Below are 13,694 nucleotides of genomic sequence, written 5' to 3'. Positions count from 1 at the left end.
AACCTGTATGCAGGCCAAGGAGCAACAGTTAGAGCTGGACATGGAACAATGGACTCGTTCAAAATTGGGAAAGGAGTACATCAAGGCTGTATATATTGTCACTCTGCTTATTTAACTTATATGTGGAGTACATCATGCAAAATGCTGGGCTGAATGAATCACAAGCTGGAGTCAAGATTGCTAGAAGAAATACCAATAACTTCAGAAATATCAATAACCAGAAGAAATATCAATAACCTCAGAAATATCGATAATCACCATATGGCAGAAAATGAAGAGGAACCAAAGAGCTTCTTGATGAAAGTGAAAGAAGAGAGTGAAAAAGCTAGATTAAAACTCAACATTCAAAAAACTAAGATCATGGCATCCGGTCCAATCACTTCTTGCAAATAGATGGGAAAAAATGGAAATAGTGACAGACTTTATTTTCTTGGACTCCAAAATCACTGCAGACATTGACTGCAGCCATGAAATTAAAAAATGGTTGCTCCTTGGAAGAAAAGCTATAACAAACCTAGATAGCATATTGAAAAGCAGAGACATCATTTTGCTGAAAAAGGTCTATATAGTCAAAGCTATGGTTTTTCAATAGTCATACGTGGATGTGAGAGCTGAACAATGAAGAAGGCTGAGTGCTGAAGAACTGATGCTTTCTAACTGGGGTGTAGGAGAAGACTTCTGAGAGTCCCTTGGCCAAAAAGGAGATCAAACCAGTGAATCCTAAAGAAAATCAACCCTGAATATTCACTGGAAGGACTGATGCTGCAGCTGAAGCTCCAATAATTTGGTCACCAACTCACTGGAAAAGACCCTACTGCTGGGAAAGGTTGAAGGCAGGAGGAGAAGGGGCGACAAGGATGAGATGGTTGGATGGCATCTTTGACTCAATGGATATGAATTTGATCAAACTCCAGGAGACATTGAAGGACAGGGAAGCCTGGCGTGCTACAGTCTATGGGGTTGTAAAGAGTTAGACATGACTGAGTGCCTGAACAACAACAGCAGTAGTTGTTATTGGCTGGTTGGCTTTTAGTCTGATAGCAGGGAGCTAGTTACTGCATAGAGTCTTGACTAGTTCAGACTTAATCCTGGCTCAGCCATGTACCAAAGCCGTGATCCTGGGCAAGGCAACATCTTCTCTCAATCCTAATTTCCTCATTAGTGGAGGAGGAGTAGAGCATGGTGGTTAACAGCAAGGGACACAGGGTTTACACTTGACTTCAGTGCTTGCTAATTTTGTGTTGTTGGGCTATGTGTGTGTGTGTTATGTACATCAACATGAATAGTTCCGTCATCAGTAAACTAATAAAAATCACCTCAATAGGTTTGATATGAAGACGGACTTAGTCTGTATAAAATTCTTAGATCAACATGCAGCATATAAGCAGCTTTAGAAATGTCAGCTCTGGTGTTGATAGTGATGCAGAGGATAGTGGTGAGGTTTGTCCACAAGATGGGAACAGCAACTGCTGTTAGGGTTAAGCGACATCCCGACTGTGACAGCTCATAAGGTACCACCTGGTTCATGGTTTCTCCCAGGTAAGCATTATTAGAATACTTGAAAAATGCATAAACGTATAACAAGGAAACCAAAGAGCCCATGATCTTATAGCCGAAATATCTACTGTTAAATTTTAATAATTATATGCAGACACACCTACCTAACTGTGGTCAGACTCACAGTTTAAATGAGAAAAAATTGTGAAATTTGTTTATGTAAAAGTTACACTATAAGAATGTCTTCTATACAATGTTGGTTTTTTAAGAACACCATTTTTAATGGTTGCATTTTGCTCTCTAGTGTGGGTCCTTATACATCATGTTTTATTTAACCATGAAGTTGATATTGGATATTTGTCCTCCCCATCACACATGATATTTCACTGTATCACTATATTGCTGCAGTGCCCATGTTTGTTTATGATTGTGTGTCTGCATCTGTTTCTTTAGGTTATATTCTTAGATGTATAATTATGGGATAGAAAGAAATGAATGTTCTTACAGCGGTTGATATAATATAAACATTGTTTTCCACAAAGGATGGAGCTGTTTGTACTTTCTCAAGAACATGTGATACCATTCTAAATGATCACATTAGTGAAGATTTTTTAAAATTAAAATATAATTCAGAGCAATAGACTTATTATACAGAAAAATCTATCATATTGTCGTATGTCTGGAGATATTTCTTCTTATTAAATTTTCTGGTTAATAGAGAATTACCAAATATACCACACATAAATTATTCATTTTAAACTAAGGGCCTCTGCTGGGTTTTTCCGCCACCATTACAAATATTACAGATTTTGTTTGTGGCAGAGTGTGACAGAGTGCCTGTTAATAAGAAAACTTTGCTTCTGATGGAATGTAAATAAGATTTGCTAGATTTTTGGTGAGGGAGGGGAGGTGAGAGCTAAAGTGGGTTGCATGTACTCGGGGCCAGCAAGTCCTAGTATGACATTTCAGTACATCCTCACAAAAGCCCTGTGAAGGGCATGATTTGACCCATTCTACAGATGTTGAATTGAGACCCAGAGAGTTTAAGTAAATTTGTAAGGCCATGCAGCTAATAAAATGTATAATGGGTATCAAATTCAGTCTTGCTGGTTCCACATTCCCCCTTCTTTCATTCCACTGAGTTGCCCCCCAGGGAAACATTTCTGCAGAGGAATCATTCATTATGTGGCCAGATGCTACTCGGAGGAGGTCTTGTTAGTCCGAAGCAGTGGGGAGAGGGAATGGCAGGGGCATCCCGAGGATGGAACTGGAGTCGGAGCCTGGCCAGGCTTGAGAGAATTCACAGCCACCACCTACTAGAAGGAGAAGCACATGCTGGCGTCGTGGTCTGAGCAGGTCCCCATCCTTTCATGTTATAAGCCGACACTTGAACAAAATACTGTTGGCCCTGCAAAGTATTGAAACAGAGAGAATGAAGCATTGGGAGCTTTACTTAGTCAGTTTTGCTGTGTCTGATGAACTCATTGATCCCATGACCCACACTTTAACTTTCTAGCTTTTCTTGACTGCTATGTTTTACATGATAATAAATGTGTTTGGGGTGCCCTCTTAATTTCTTTGTGCTTTCTTTTTTTCCAAAATTGGAATATCATAGTTGCTTCTCCTGACCTCGCCCCAAATATGATACACCAGTTTTTAGGTCATAGTCCTGTATGGTTTACCAAAACCTGCAATTTCTCACTTTTTATCTGTGTTTCCTTTTTTTCTCCTCCCTAGTGGCATATGCTATCACCTTCTTCTAACTGATCATCTTGCTTTATAAAATTGACAAGTTGTAATGAACACATTTTCAGATTAATAATTAAAGATCTGCTCCATTCTTTCAGTGGTTGCATAGTACTCCACTTTGTTTAAACATATTAATTTATTTAACCAATCCCTCATCGGTGGACAGATTGTTTCCACATTTTACGATACAATAAATAATACTGTAATAAATATTCTTTACTCAATTATTTTTTAAAAAATTAAATCTTTGATGTTACTTCCTTTTAAAAACCATTGTTAAAACAATAGTTTATATCTTTAATATCTTAAGATATCAAGAATTAAGGAGTTTTGGCTGTATGGAAGTTCCTCAAAAAAAACAAAAAACAAAAAACAACAACAACTTCCATATGATCCAGCAATTCCACATCCAGATATTTATCCAAAGAAAGTAAAACACTGATTTCAAAAGATATATTCATCTGAATGTTCATAGCAGCATTATTTACAATAACCAAGGTATGGAAGCAATCTGTGTCCATCGAACGGATAAAGAAGATGTGATACACACACTCACACACACTCACACACACTCACACACACACACACACTCACACACACAGACAAAGGACTCAGCCGTAAGAGTGAAGTTTTGCCATTTGCAACAACATGGATGGGCCCAGAGGATATTATGCTTAGTGAAATAAACCAGAAAAAGATAAATACTGTATGATATCACTTATATGTAGAGTCTAAAATATAAAACAAACTAGTAAATATAGCAAAAAGGAAACAGACTCACAGATATAGAGAACAATCAGTGGTTACCAGTAGGGAGAGAGAAGTAGGGAGGAGAGAGAAAGGGGAAGAGAATTAAGAGGTACAAACCACTAGGTGTAAAATAGAGAAGATACAGCAAGTACGTAATGCACAACACAGGGAATATAGCCAATATTTTATAACTTTAAATGACGTATAATCTATAAAAACATTGGATCACGACATTCTACACCTGAAACTAATATAACATTGTAAATAAACTGGACTTCTATGTATTTATTTATTTTTGGCCGTGCCCCCTGGCGTGTGGGATCTTAGTTCCCCGGTCAGGATCCAACCTGTTCCCTGGGCAGGTGCAGGGGCAGCGTGGAGTCTTAACCACTGGACCACCAGGGAGGTCTCATATGCTTCAATTTTTAAGAGAGAATTAAGTTGTTTTTTGTTTGAGTATAGCATTTTAAAATGTTTTGTATAGTTTTATGTTTTTGCTTTGAGGAATACTTTTTTCCCCCAAAAGGGTATTTCGAAGTCAGCACTTGTTAAAGCATTGCTTATAAAATCTGTAAAATAGTGTTTGAAGTTAAAAAAAAATAGAAATCTTTGTAGAGCCTTTGCTAGGGAGTTAATAATAGTGGCCTTACCTATTATAAACTTAATTTTTATAACATTAAAAATGGGTTTCTATGTACCTCAAGGTTATGGAGATTCTGTAGAAGTGTAAATCTGCTTCTAGGCTTTTATGTGATTAGGATAGTGTCTGCATTATTCTCATTGGACGGCCAAGTGGAAAAACTTAATCCCTATAAAAATTAGTTCAAATATTAGAGAATTCTCTGTGGAGAGTTTTCCATTTTTATCACCATATCACTTTTTCTTTTAAGCAGTGGAAATTCCCTTGGGTTCTCTCTGGCCCTCTTCCACCATGTGAGGTATAGTGTTGGGAATCAGATGCTGATAGCATCTCTGGGGGCCACCCACTCAGGGATTTGTTTGTCCTGCTAATCCATAGTTTTGGCCCTGGTGTGGATGTGTAAGTAAGATGAAAAGTTAAGATTCTGTGATGATGACCCAACCACCAAGAATTCTATTAGAATAAGCTGGTTCAAACTTGATGAAGTGCAACCTAACACAGCTTTTTAATTCTGGGCTTCAGGATTATGCTTTACAGACAACTGTTTTAATTGATTAGCCTTTTAGAAAAATAAGAAAATTCTCCCTCTGCCTCTCACATTTGAAGGTCCTAAGATATTAATTATTTGAGTTGGATAAGCAATAATACAGGTTTTAAGTTTACCTAAAACCTTTTTTAATTAAAACAAAATTGATGGTCCAGTTTAGCTGCATTAATTGTTTGAGGAAATATAGGGTTTATTCCAGTCTGAAGTGAGTTGTTAGGTGTTTTTATATACTGCATTTCATATGCTCGTATAGTTTGTAGTTCTATAAATAATTAACATTTAGATTGGTTAAACAAATAAGCACAGTTTGTTCCAGTTTTTCATTCACAGTTTAAATTGGTTCAGGTTACTGAGAACCGTAGTGCCACCAAATATAGTTTCTTTTTTGTGAAAGCAGATTTAGACACACTTTTTTTTTGTAATCAGGGGAAAAGGATTTCTCTCAGGAAATTGTGTGACTCCAGTTGATGACTGATCTCAACCAAAGCTGTCGGGGTGAGGGTTAGATGAGGCTGTTATTTTTACCATCAGACAGGGAGTCACAATTGGATCTCTGAGAGCCTTTGATCCCTCCCCCCAGCCCCAAGATTAAACTGTGATCCAGAAAGCAGCAGCTTTCAAGGCTTGCATGAGGCCAGTCTTTTTCTGATCTCTGTAGAACATGGCAGCTTACAAAGTGGTTCATGCTGTCTGCTCTCTCCTTTGTGGGGTTCAGATTATGGATACCAGACATATCATGCTTAATGAGTGGCAGTTGTTGCCAGAGGAATGGGCGTTGGCTGTTGCTTCCAAAGTAGGCATTTGCTACGAGTATCCCAGCACAGACATCAGGGGCAGGGGAGCAGGGAGTGTGACGGGAGGACTTGGCGTTTACCGTTTTCAGTCCTGTGATTGTGTATTTCAGGGTCTGCAGGTTTTCCACGATGATTTCTCCAGCCAGAGGACAAAAGTCTTTAGACATGCTCCATTCCACTGGATGGAAAGGGGAGGGTGGGGGGAAAGCAAAGGAGAGAGAAAAATAGAGAAAGAAAAAGGAAGAAGAGTCATCTATCAAGAATCTCTCTCAAAAACAGTGAAGTTTATCATCTTTCTCCTATATTGGCAATCTAACAGTTCTCAGGGTAAGGCAGTTTCCACGTCCACCATTATTTTTTAAAACAAAAGCAGGAAAAAAGCACTCACTCCCTCAACAATGATTGTGCATGCTAAGTCGCTTCAGTCATGTACGCCTCTTTGTGACCCCATGGGCTGTAGCTGGCCAGACTCTTCTGTTCATGGGATTCTCCAGGCAAGAATACTGGAGTGGGTTGCCATGCCCTTCTCCAGGGGATCTTCCTGACCCAGGGATCGAACCTGCATGTCTTAAGTCTCCTGCAGTGGCAGGGAGGTTCTCTACCCCAGCGCCACTGGTATGTATTTATGTGTATAGACACACACATGCTAAGACATATTATATATGTTTGTTGTATATAGAAGATAAGTTATTTATTACATGTGAGAAGTGAAGGATTCATTAGGATATTACCTTCTATTTGTTCCCCAGGTCTGGTTGCTGGTTCACTATTTTGCTGAGAGTTTTACTTGACGATCCCAGGGGTATTCTTCTCACAAATAAAGAAGCCTCCTTTCATGCCCTCCTGCATAATTTGACTCCTCCTTCTAGAATAATTCTCTTTTTTTAGTGTCCTATGCTCTACTCCTGTGGCTTTGCTTCTCCTCTATGATGGTGTCTTCCAGGCTTTTTCATTGGCTTCTTTTCAGCTGGAGAATTTGGGATTTGTGGCTGACCTCTTCACTGCTCCCCACACACCTGACATCTCCAAAGCGGGTGTTCATTCACAGTGAAATCTAACACTCATATTGTGACACCCCATTTTACTGTGAGACATGCTCTTTCATAACATTTTCCGCTGGTTGGAAAAACCCATGGTCAGGAGAGAGATTGTACATCATCAGTAAAAAGCGTCTTAAGTGACCGTTTACACATGGCAGGATTTGAGGCAATCCTAAATGAAGCGTGAGCTTAAGTCACATGGAAGACAAGGCCTGCATATTTCTAAACCTCATGATGACAAGCTATAAACCTTAAGATTTAAATTATATTCTCTATGACACTTAAATACTTCAAAATTAAGCCAAACCATCTAAATCCTGCTGCTCCCCCAGACTCAGACAATTCCTCTGCTGTGGAAGTACTCCACTAAGTACTTTTTCTTATAGGAATGTTTCTCTTCTCTTTTTCTTAATTCTCACTCATGACTTTGCCACACATCTAGTCAACCAACCTAAAACTCGGTGCATCCTGGCCTCTTTTTCTCCACTTCCTCACAACTGGTTGATTACTATACCCAGCAAATTCTGTTTTTAAATACTCCCCATAAATTTCCCTCTCTTCCCTCACTGAAGCTATTCTAGAGTAGACTCTCACAATCATGAGCAATTGATTTTTTTTTTAGGCCTACTTAATAAACTCTCTTAATTGATTTTTCTGTTCATATCTGTATCCTTATATACAATCTTCTTCTTATAACCTGCATTATAGTTTTAAAATAAAGATCAAATTATTTCGTTTCTTTGCCTAAAATCTTCTCTCGGTGTCTAGTTGCTTTCAAAGTGAGATGAAATCTTAACAAGGCATTCAAGGACCTTCACAGTCTAGTCCCAACCTCATTCTACTATGCTTATGTTCTGCCATTTCCCAAAGCAAAGTCCTTGCTTTATAAATCTCTGTTGCCTGGCTATTATTCTGTGTGTTTTTATGCTTCTGTCTTGTGTTCATCTTCCAGCTTTGTTTGTCAAAACCCCACTAATCCTTTAAATTCCTCAGGAATAATTAATTAAATACATCTTTTTCTGTGTTCCCAAAGAACTTTATTTGTATAAAAATAAGGTTTAATACACATAATAATGCTTTATTGTATGTGTCTCTTTTTCTTGTTAGATGTTGGGAAATTTAAGAATAAGAAAAGTGTTCGTCCTTTTTTCCCTCTAGATCCACACGTGGATCTGGGCTCTTGGTGCATAGAAGATGCTTACTAAATATTTCACAAATCAAATACATATATATTTGTTTTATTGTGTGTGTTTGCATATGTACACATGTTCACACACACACAGTCCAGAATAGACTGGCTTTCCAACATAGAGATATTTTTCTCATGTGAATCTTCTCCTTCTCCAGACTCTTGCCCTTTGAAGCTCTCAGGCACATTATAAAGTCTAATTAGAATCAAATGATTAAGGTTTTATGTTTACTCTCAAATCAAGCCTATACCTTTTTATAAATACATATTCTAAAAAATATATATGATGTATTTTAATATATGTATTTTATATGTGTGCATATATGTATAATTTTTTTTCCAAATGTTTTATTATGCTTATGAGCTCTTAGTTCTTATTAAAGCCAAGTTTCCTAAAGTCAAATTAGAGAGAGTTTGTAATCAGAGAATAATGTTGCATATTATTTAAAGCTAAAGAAAAAAGAGCAGTCACTGAGGGAATTATCACAAACAAAATGAAAATCAGTAGCACATGTGCAAGAACATTTATAAAGAACAAAGAATATAGGAAAATTCTAGAAACAAAAATATCTCTGGTTGCCATTGAGACATATATGGTTGACTGATGTGGTGAAGCCCCAAGTCCAAGGCCGAGGATCAAGAGCTTCTGATTTTGGGCTAAGGATTCAGGGTAACATCCAAAAGAAGAGCTAAGATTTAGTGGGAATAAGAGCAGATTATTTGAGAAATGATTAATGAAAAGTTTCCCAGAGATGCAGTTTTTAAAGTTTCTGAAGAAACAACAGTTTATTTTTGAATAAGCGCTGTCATGTTCTATTGAAATATGTTCTACAAAGCATATTTCAGATGGAAAAGAGGGCCTGGCTTCTTGAAAAACAGCACAGGCACACACAAAACAAACAGAAGCAGGTTTGTAGGGAGGTATGGTCCTCTTTAGGAGTTAATAGAAAGGTTTAAACATTTAAGACTAATTTGATTTTATAATTTGTGTAGATTTCAACAGGGGAAGGATTTAGAGAAAGAGAAGACTCATGTGAAAGGAAAAAAATTCTCCACGTTGGAATGGCCAGTCCATTCTGGGACAACTTAGTTTGTTTCTGGGACAAACCTAGTTTTTTCCCCTCTATGTACTTCCTTGGGTTGGTGGGCTCTTTTGACATACAGAAGGTGACTCTGCTCACTCCTGGAAACAGAGTGAGTAGGAATCACTTTGAGAGTCAACTGGGAGTTCTAAGAAGGCAACTTAGTAAGGTCTCTCTGGAAAGTTATGTGTAGGTAGTTTAAAGACTTAATATTAAAGCCATGAGAAAAATCACTTATAAGTCTGCTCTAAATCCCTGAAGGGTTGGAGCTGTGTATATGAAGTTTAAGACTATATAAGACATAATTTTCAGATAAAGATTAGGGCAACTGTTTCTACTTAGGTCTGGGAAATAAAAGCAGGGTTCAATCATGCAATAGCTCACAGTAGTTGAACATTAGTAAAAAAGGTGCCAGACAAAACCTAGGTGTTAGTATTTCTTAACATTTGGCTCTGGCTCAAACTGTGAATCAGTGTATTTATATCAAATAGCTATGAATATTTTAAATGTGATTTGCTATTTTAACAAATATTTCACTTTTATCTAAGCTTTAGAAATGTCAGCTGGGTGAGAGAGTTCTAGCTGAACCATCACCATTTTCCTGAAGACAGTTATGTAAACCACAGACTGAAAGCTTAAGAAGAAAAAGAGCTCCTAACGGTTTGGCCTTGTCATTTGAAGTCTATAATGTAAGGAGAAATGTCCCAGGGAGAAGGGTAGAAAATGCATGACTGGAAGCGTTAGGGTGTGCAAGCAGAGAACTTGGTCAAAATGCAGGTCAATTTCATGCCTCATGGTGTGGCTTGAGTGATTAGCAAACCCTGGAGTTGTAACAGTGTTACAAATGAAGAGGCCATCCGGAGTCGGCGGAGCCTCAGTGAGGCACGCACTACTGTGTGATGCTGCTGCTGCTGCTGCTGCTGCTAAGTCGCTTCAGTCGTGTCTGACTCTGTGCGACCCCATAGACGGCAGCCCATCAGGCTCCACTGTCCCTGGGATTCTCCAGGCAAGAACACTGGAGTGGGTTGCCGTTTCCTTCTCCAATGCATGAAGGTGAAAAGTGAAAGTGTGATGCTGAGGACTGTGTAAAAGCAAAGGCATAAAGAGGTAACATTGCAGCAATGTCTAGTTTCTCTTCAACTGATTAAAAAAAAAAAAATCTAAAGCTTGCTATTGTCCAGCTTCTCCTTCAAATCTCAATGACTCAAAGTCTAGAGAAGTTGCTTTACCCTCTTCACACATCAGGAGGGCAGACTGTAAAAGGCACCCTCTTGCCCAGGCCCTAACCAAGCTTTCCACTTGAGCCTCACCAGCCACTCTGCTTCAGGCCCATTGCTTATGCTGTTTTCTCTTTTGGTATGCCCACCTTTCCCCAAATCTTCTACCCGCTTCATTCAAACCCCTGGTTCCAGGACCCTTCCTTTCCACAGCTTTTCTTGGCTTTCCAAGGAATTCCCCATAGCAATTGTAATACATCTGTTACATTGCACTAGCTTTATTATTTCGAATCAAATAGATCTGTCTCCTCTTTAGTCTAAGAGCTCTCCGAATCAAGCTGCATTAATACCATTGATACCATGCAACTATTATAGCACCTAGCACAGTATAGGTGGCTCAGGATATATGGGGTGAACTGAATACTTGACTCATGACTTTGGAATGCTTGAAGACTAAGACAGACAGAAATCTGACCCTAGAACTTAAAGAATAAGAAAACAGTGTTAGAATAGAAAAATTACAGTCAAAAGAGAATAGAAGTTGTTTGAGCTGCTTAATAAGTAGTTGAGATGGAGATTAATTCCTGGCTTTCAGATTCCCAGCATCTGAGGCTGTTCACTTGTCTATCTATACTGCCTCTGAGGACCCCCAAAATTAAAGTTTATTTCCTACTCCCTATCAGCACTTCTATGGAACCAAAACAGCATTTTTACTGGCCACACTCACTCGGCGCCTTAGCTAATGAATGGAATTTGGCTAGACTGCCCAGCCCAGCACCAGAGCATTATGAAATCTTCCCTTGATCCATCTAATTGTGCAGTTTCTAACCTTTCAAGCCAAGAGGAAGAGGGAGAGAGGAACATGCCTAGAAACCCGGAGAAAGATCAAATATAGTCATTTCCAGAGATGAGAAGATCTGTCTTGCTAAAGCATGAACCCACTCCACTCTGTGAGTTTTAAATTGGGAACTCACGTGAAAACTCAGAATCTGGGAATTCTGCTTAGGTCTGGCAACATACGAGATTGGAGCCGCTTACATTTTTTATTTTAAATTCCCTTGGTAGTTCGAGGAGCAGGGGCATGCATTACTTTCAAACAAGAATCTTTATTGTTTGCATAGCACACAGTCTTCCAGTTAATTAGAAAAACATTTTTTTCCCAAATTAAATTTCCCTAGAAAAACAATGATTTAAATTAAGGGTAAAAGGCTTTTTTTTTGGGTGGGGGGACACTAGTAAACCCTTCCTGCACCTATTACTTCTAGCAGACTAAAAGTGCAGTTGGAATTGGAAGGCTATATCCATTTCTTTATTGTCAGATTCTGCCATCCATAAAAATAATATGCCTCTACTTATATAGATTAGGTACTGTCTTAGTTTTGCCTGCCATATGACGGAGCTACCTATAGATACAGACATGACAAAGAGATTCTAAATGTTCAGGTTTTCGAAAAGAGCATAACACTACAAAAGAATACAAGTGTCAGCAACAAAACTCAGCTCCATAGTCTTATCTATTTGCTTCTTTATCTCCTAATGGCTTTCCTCTTATGGCGCTCATCTGAATTTGTACTTTCTCTTGACTGTCTTTGCTTTCTAAATAAAATATAAAATTTTGGGGAGTCTTACTACTACTAAGAGTTCTTTCTCTTTTTTCCAAGCATGGTATGAAGTGTTTGTTGGAGGAACACCAGTCTTCCAGAGGCCCAGCTGCCATCAGTTTAATGTCTTCAGTGAGATTCACAGAGCGTCACCTCTTGTGTTTTTTTCGTGTCTTAGCCAGAGGTGCCTTTAAGCAAAAATTTCTTCAGTAATTTCTGCAGTTTGGGCATGAGAAAGTCTGAATGATTTTTACTACTGGAGTTATTGGAAGTATAAATAAGCCCTCAATCTCAGATCGTGTAGAAATCACTTTTTTTTTTCTTTTCATTTATAGGATCTCTTTCCTTAGTAGAGTCATCTTCTAGATTTTCCCAAAACATTAAATTAAGAGTTAGGAAGGTCTCAGATTTCTCACAAACTACAAAGTGCAAAATCTCCTTATGGCATACCTAAGATTAGGTGATATGATAGGGTGGCTTTTAGAGACAGCACAGAGAGGCAGAAGGAGAAAGTCAGAGCTTGGTTCCAACCGCATTTAGATCAGATAATTCCAGTGGGTGCTGGTGTTGACCCATATGACTTGCAAGAGCTGACTGGTAAAATTTCAGGAATTTTTCCAGCTAGAAGTTAAACATAGCCATCATCAAAAATTAAATTGTATGAACTTATAGTTAAATAAATTGTGTTAAAAAGACAGTAAATAATCAAAACTCATGGCATCCTAATTTACAGCATTTTATTATTAATTATGCTTTTAAGATTATGGATACATATTTTATCAGTATGGTAGAAACAGCATGTAACGATGTACTACTATACTTATCTCCCCAGTCTGTTTACTGACATCACATTGGTAGCTTCAGATTGGATGTGGTGGGAATATGTGCAGCATAGAAGTCAGCAAATGCTATGAAACCAAAGCTTGATTTTTTATTTTGTGGAATGTCTAAACCAAGTATTGGCAAACTATAGCTAAAAGCCAAATCTTTCCAGAGGTCAGGCTTTTACATTTTTAAAGGGCTGTAAATGCACGTGTTCACACACACACACACACACACATACACACACACACACACACACACACACACACACAGAATATGGGACAGAGACCATATGTAGTTCACAAAGCCTAATATGTTTACTCTCTGGTCCTTTGTAGAGAAATTTGCTGACCACTAGTCTAGACTTAAGAAAGTGATGGAGAGTTAATAATTCAAATTAAAGTTTACTGTCTCTGTGCCTGTTATATTATGAGTAACACAAAATAATTGAGGAAATATTCTTCCAGTTCTCAGAACTATTACTTGATTCTCCTCCTGCCCTCAATCTTTCCCAGCATCGAGGTCTTTTCCAATGAGTCGGTTCTTTGCATCGGTGGCCAAAGTATTGGAGCTTCAGTTTTAGTAGTAGTTCTTCCAAGAATATTCAGGGTTGATTTCCTTTAGAATTGATTGGTTTGATCTCCCTGAAGCCCAAAGGACCCTCAAGAGTCTTCTCCAGCGCCACAGTTTGAAAGCATCAATTCTTCAGCACTCCGCTTGTCCTTATGATCCAACTCTCACATCTGTATATGACTACTGGAAAAAC

General features: G+C 38.3%; 1 protein-coding gene across 1 annotated transcript in view; it reads right to left on the bottom strand.

Annotated features, from left to right (window-relative positions):
* ANKFN1 (ankyrin repeat and fibronectin type III domain containing 1) overlaps nucleotides 1-13,694 on the bottom strand; it is a 160,244-nt gene that overhangs the window by 47,365 nt on the left and 99,185 nt on the right. Inside the window, exons 7-8 of the mRNA XM_013971777.2 lie at nucleotides 6,058-6,155; nucleotides 2,815-2,905 (exon numbers count right to left, since the gene is read on the bottom strand). Of these exons, the coding sequence (XP_013827231.2) occupies nucleotides 2,815-2,905; nucleotides 6,058-6,155 (189 nt within the window). The remainder of the gene's footprint in view (nucleotides 1-2,814; nucleotides 2,906-6,057; nucleotides 6,156-13,694) is intronic.

Source organism: Capra hircus, chromosome 19, assembly GCF_001704415.2.
Source record: "Capra hircus breed San Clemente chromosome 19, ASM170441v1, whole genome shotgun sequence".
Lineage (NCBI taxonomy): Eukaryota > Metazoa > Chordata > Mammalia > Artiodactyla > Bovidae > Capra > Capra hircus.
Note: the sequence above shows the minus strand (reverse complement) of the source record. Positions and strands in the feature narration are given on the sequence as shown.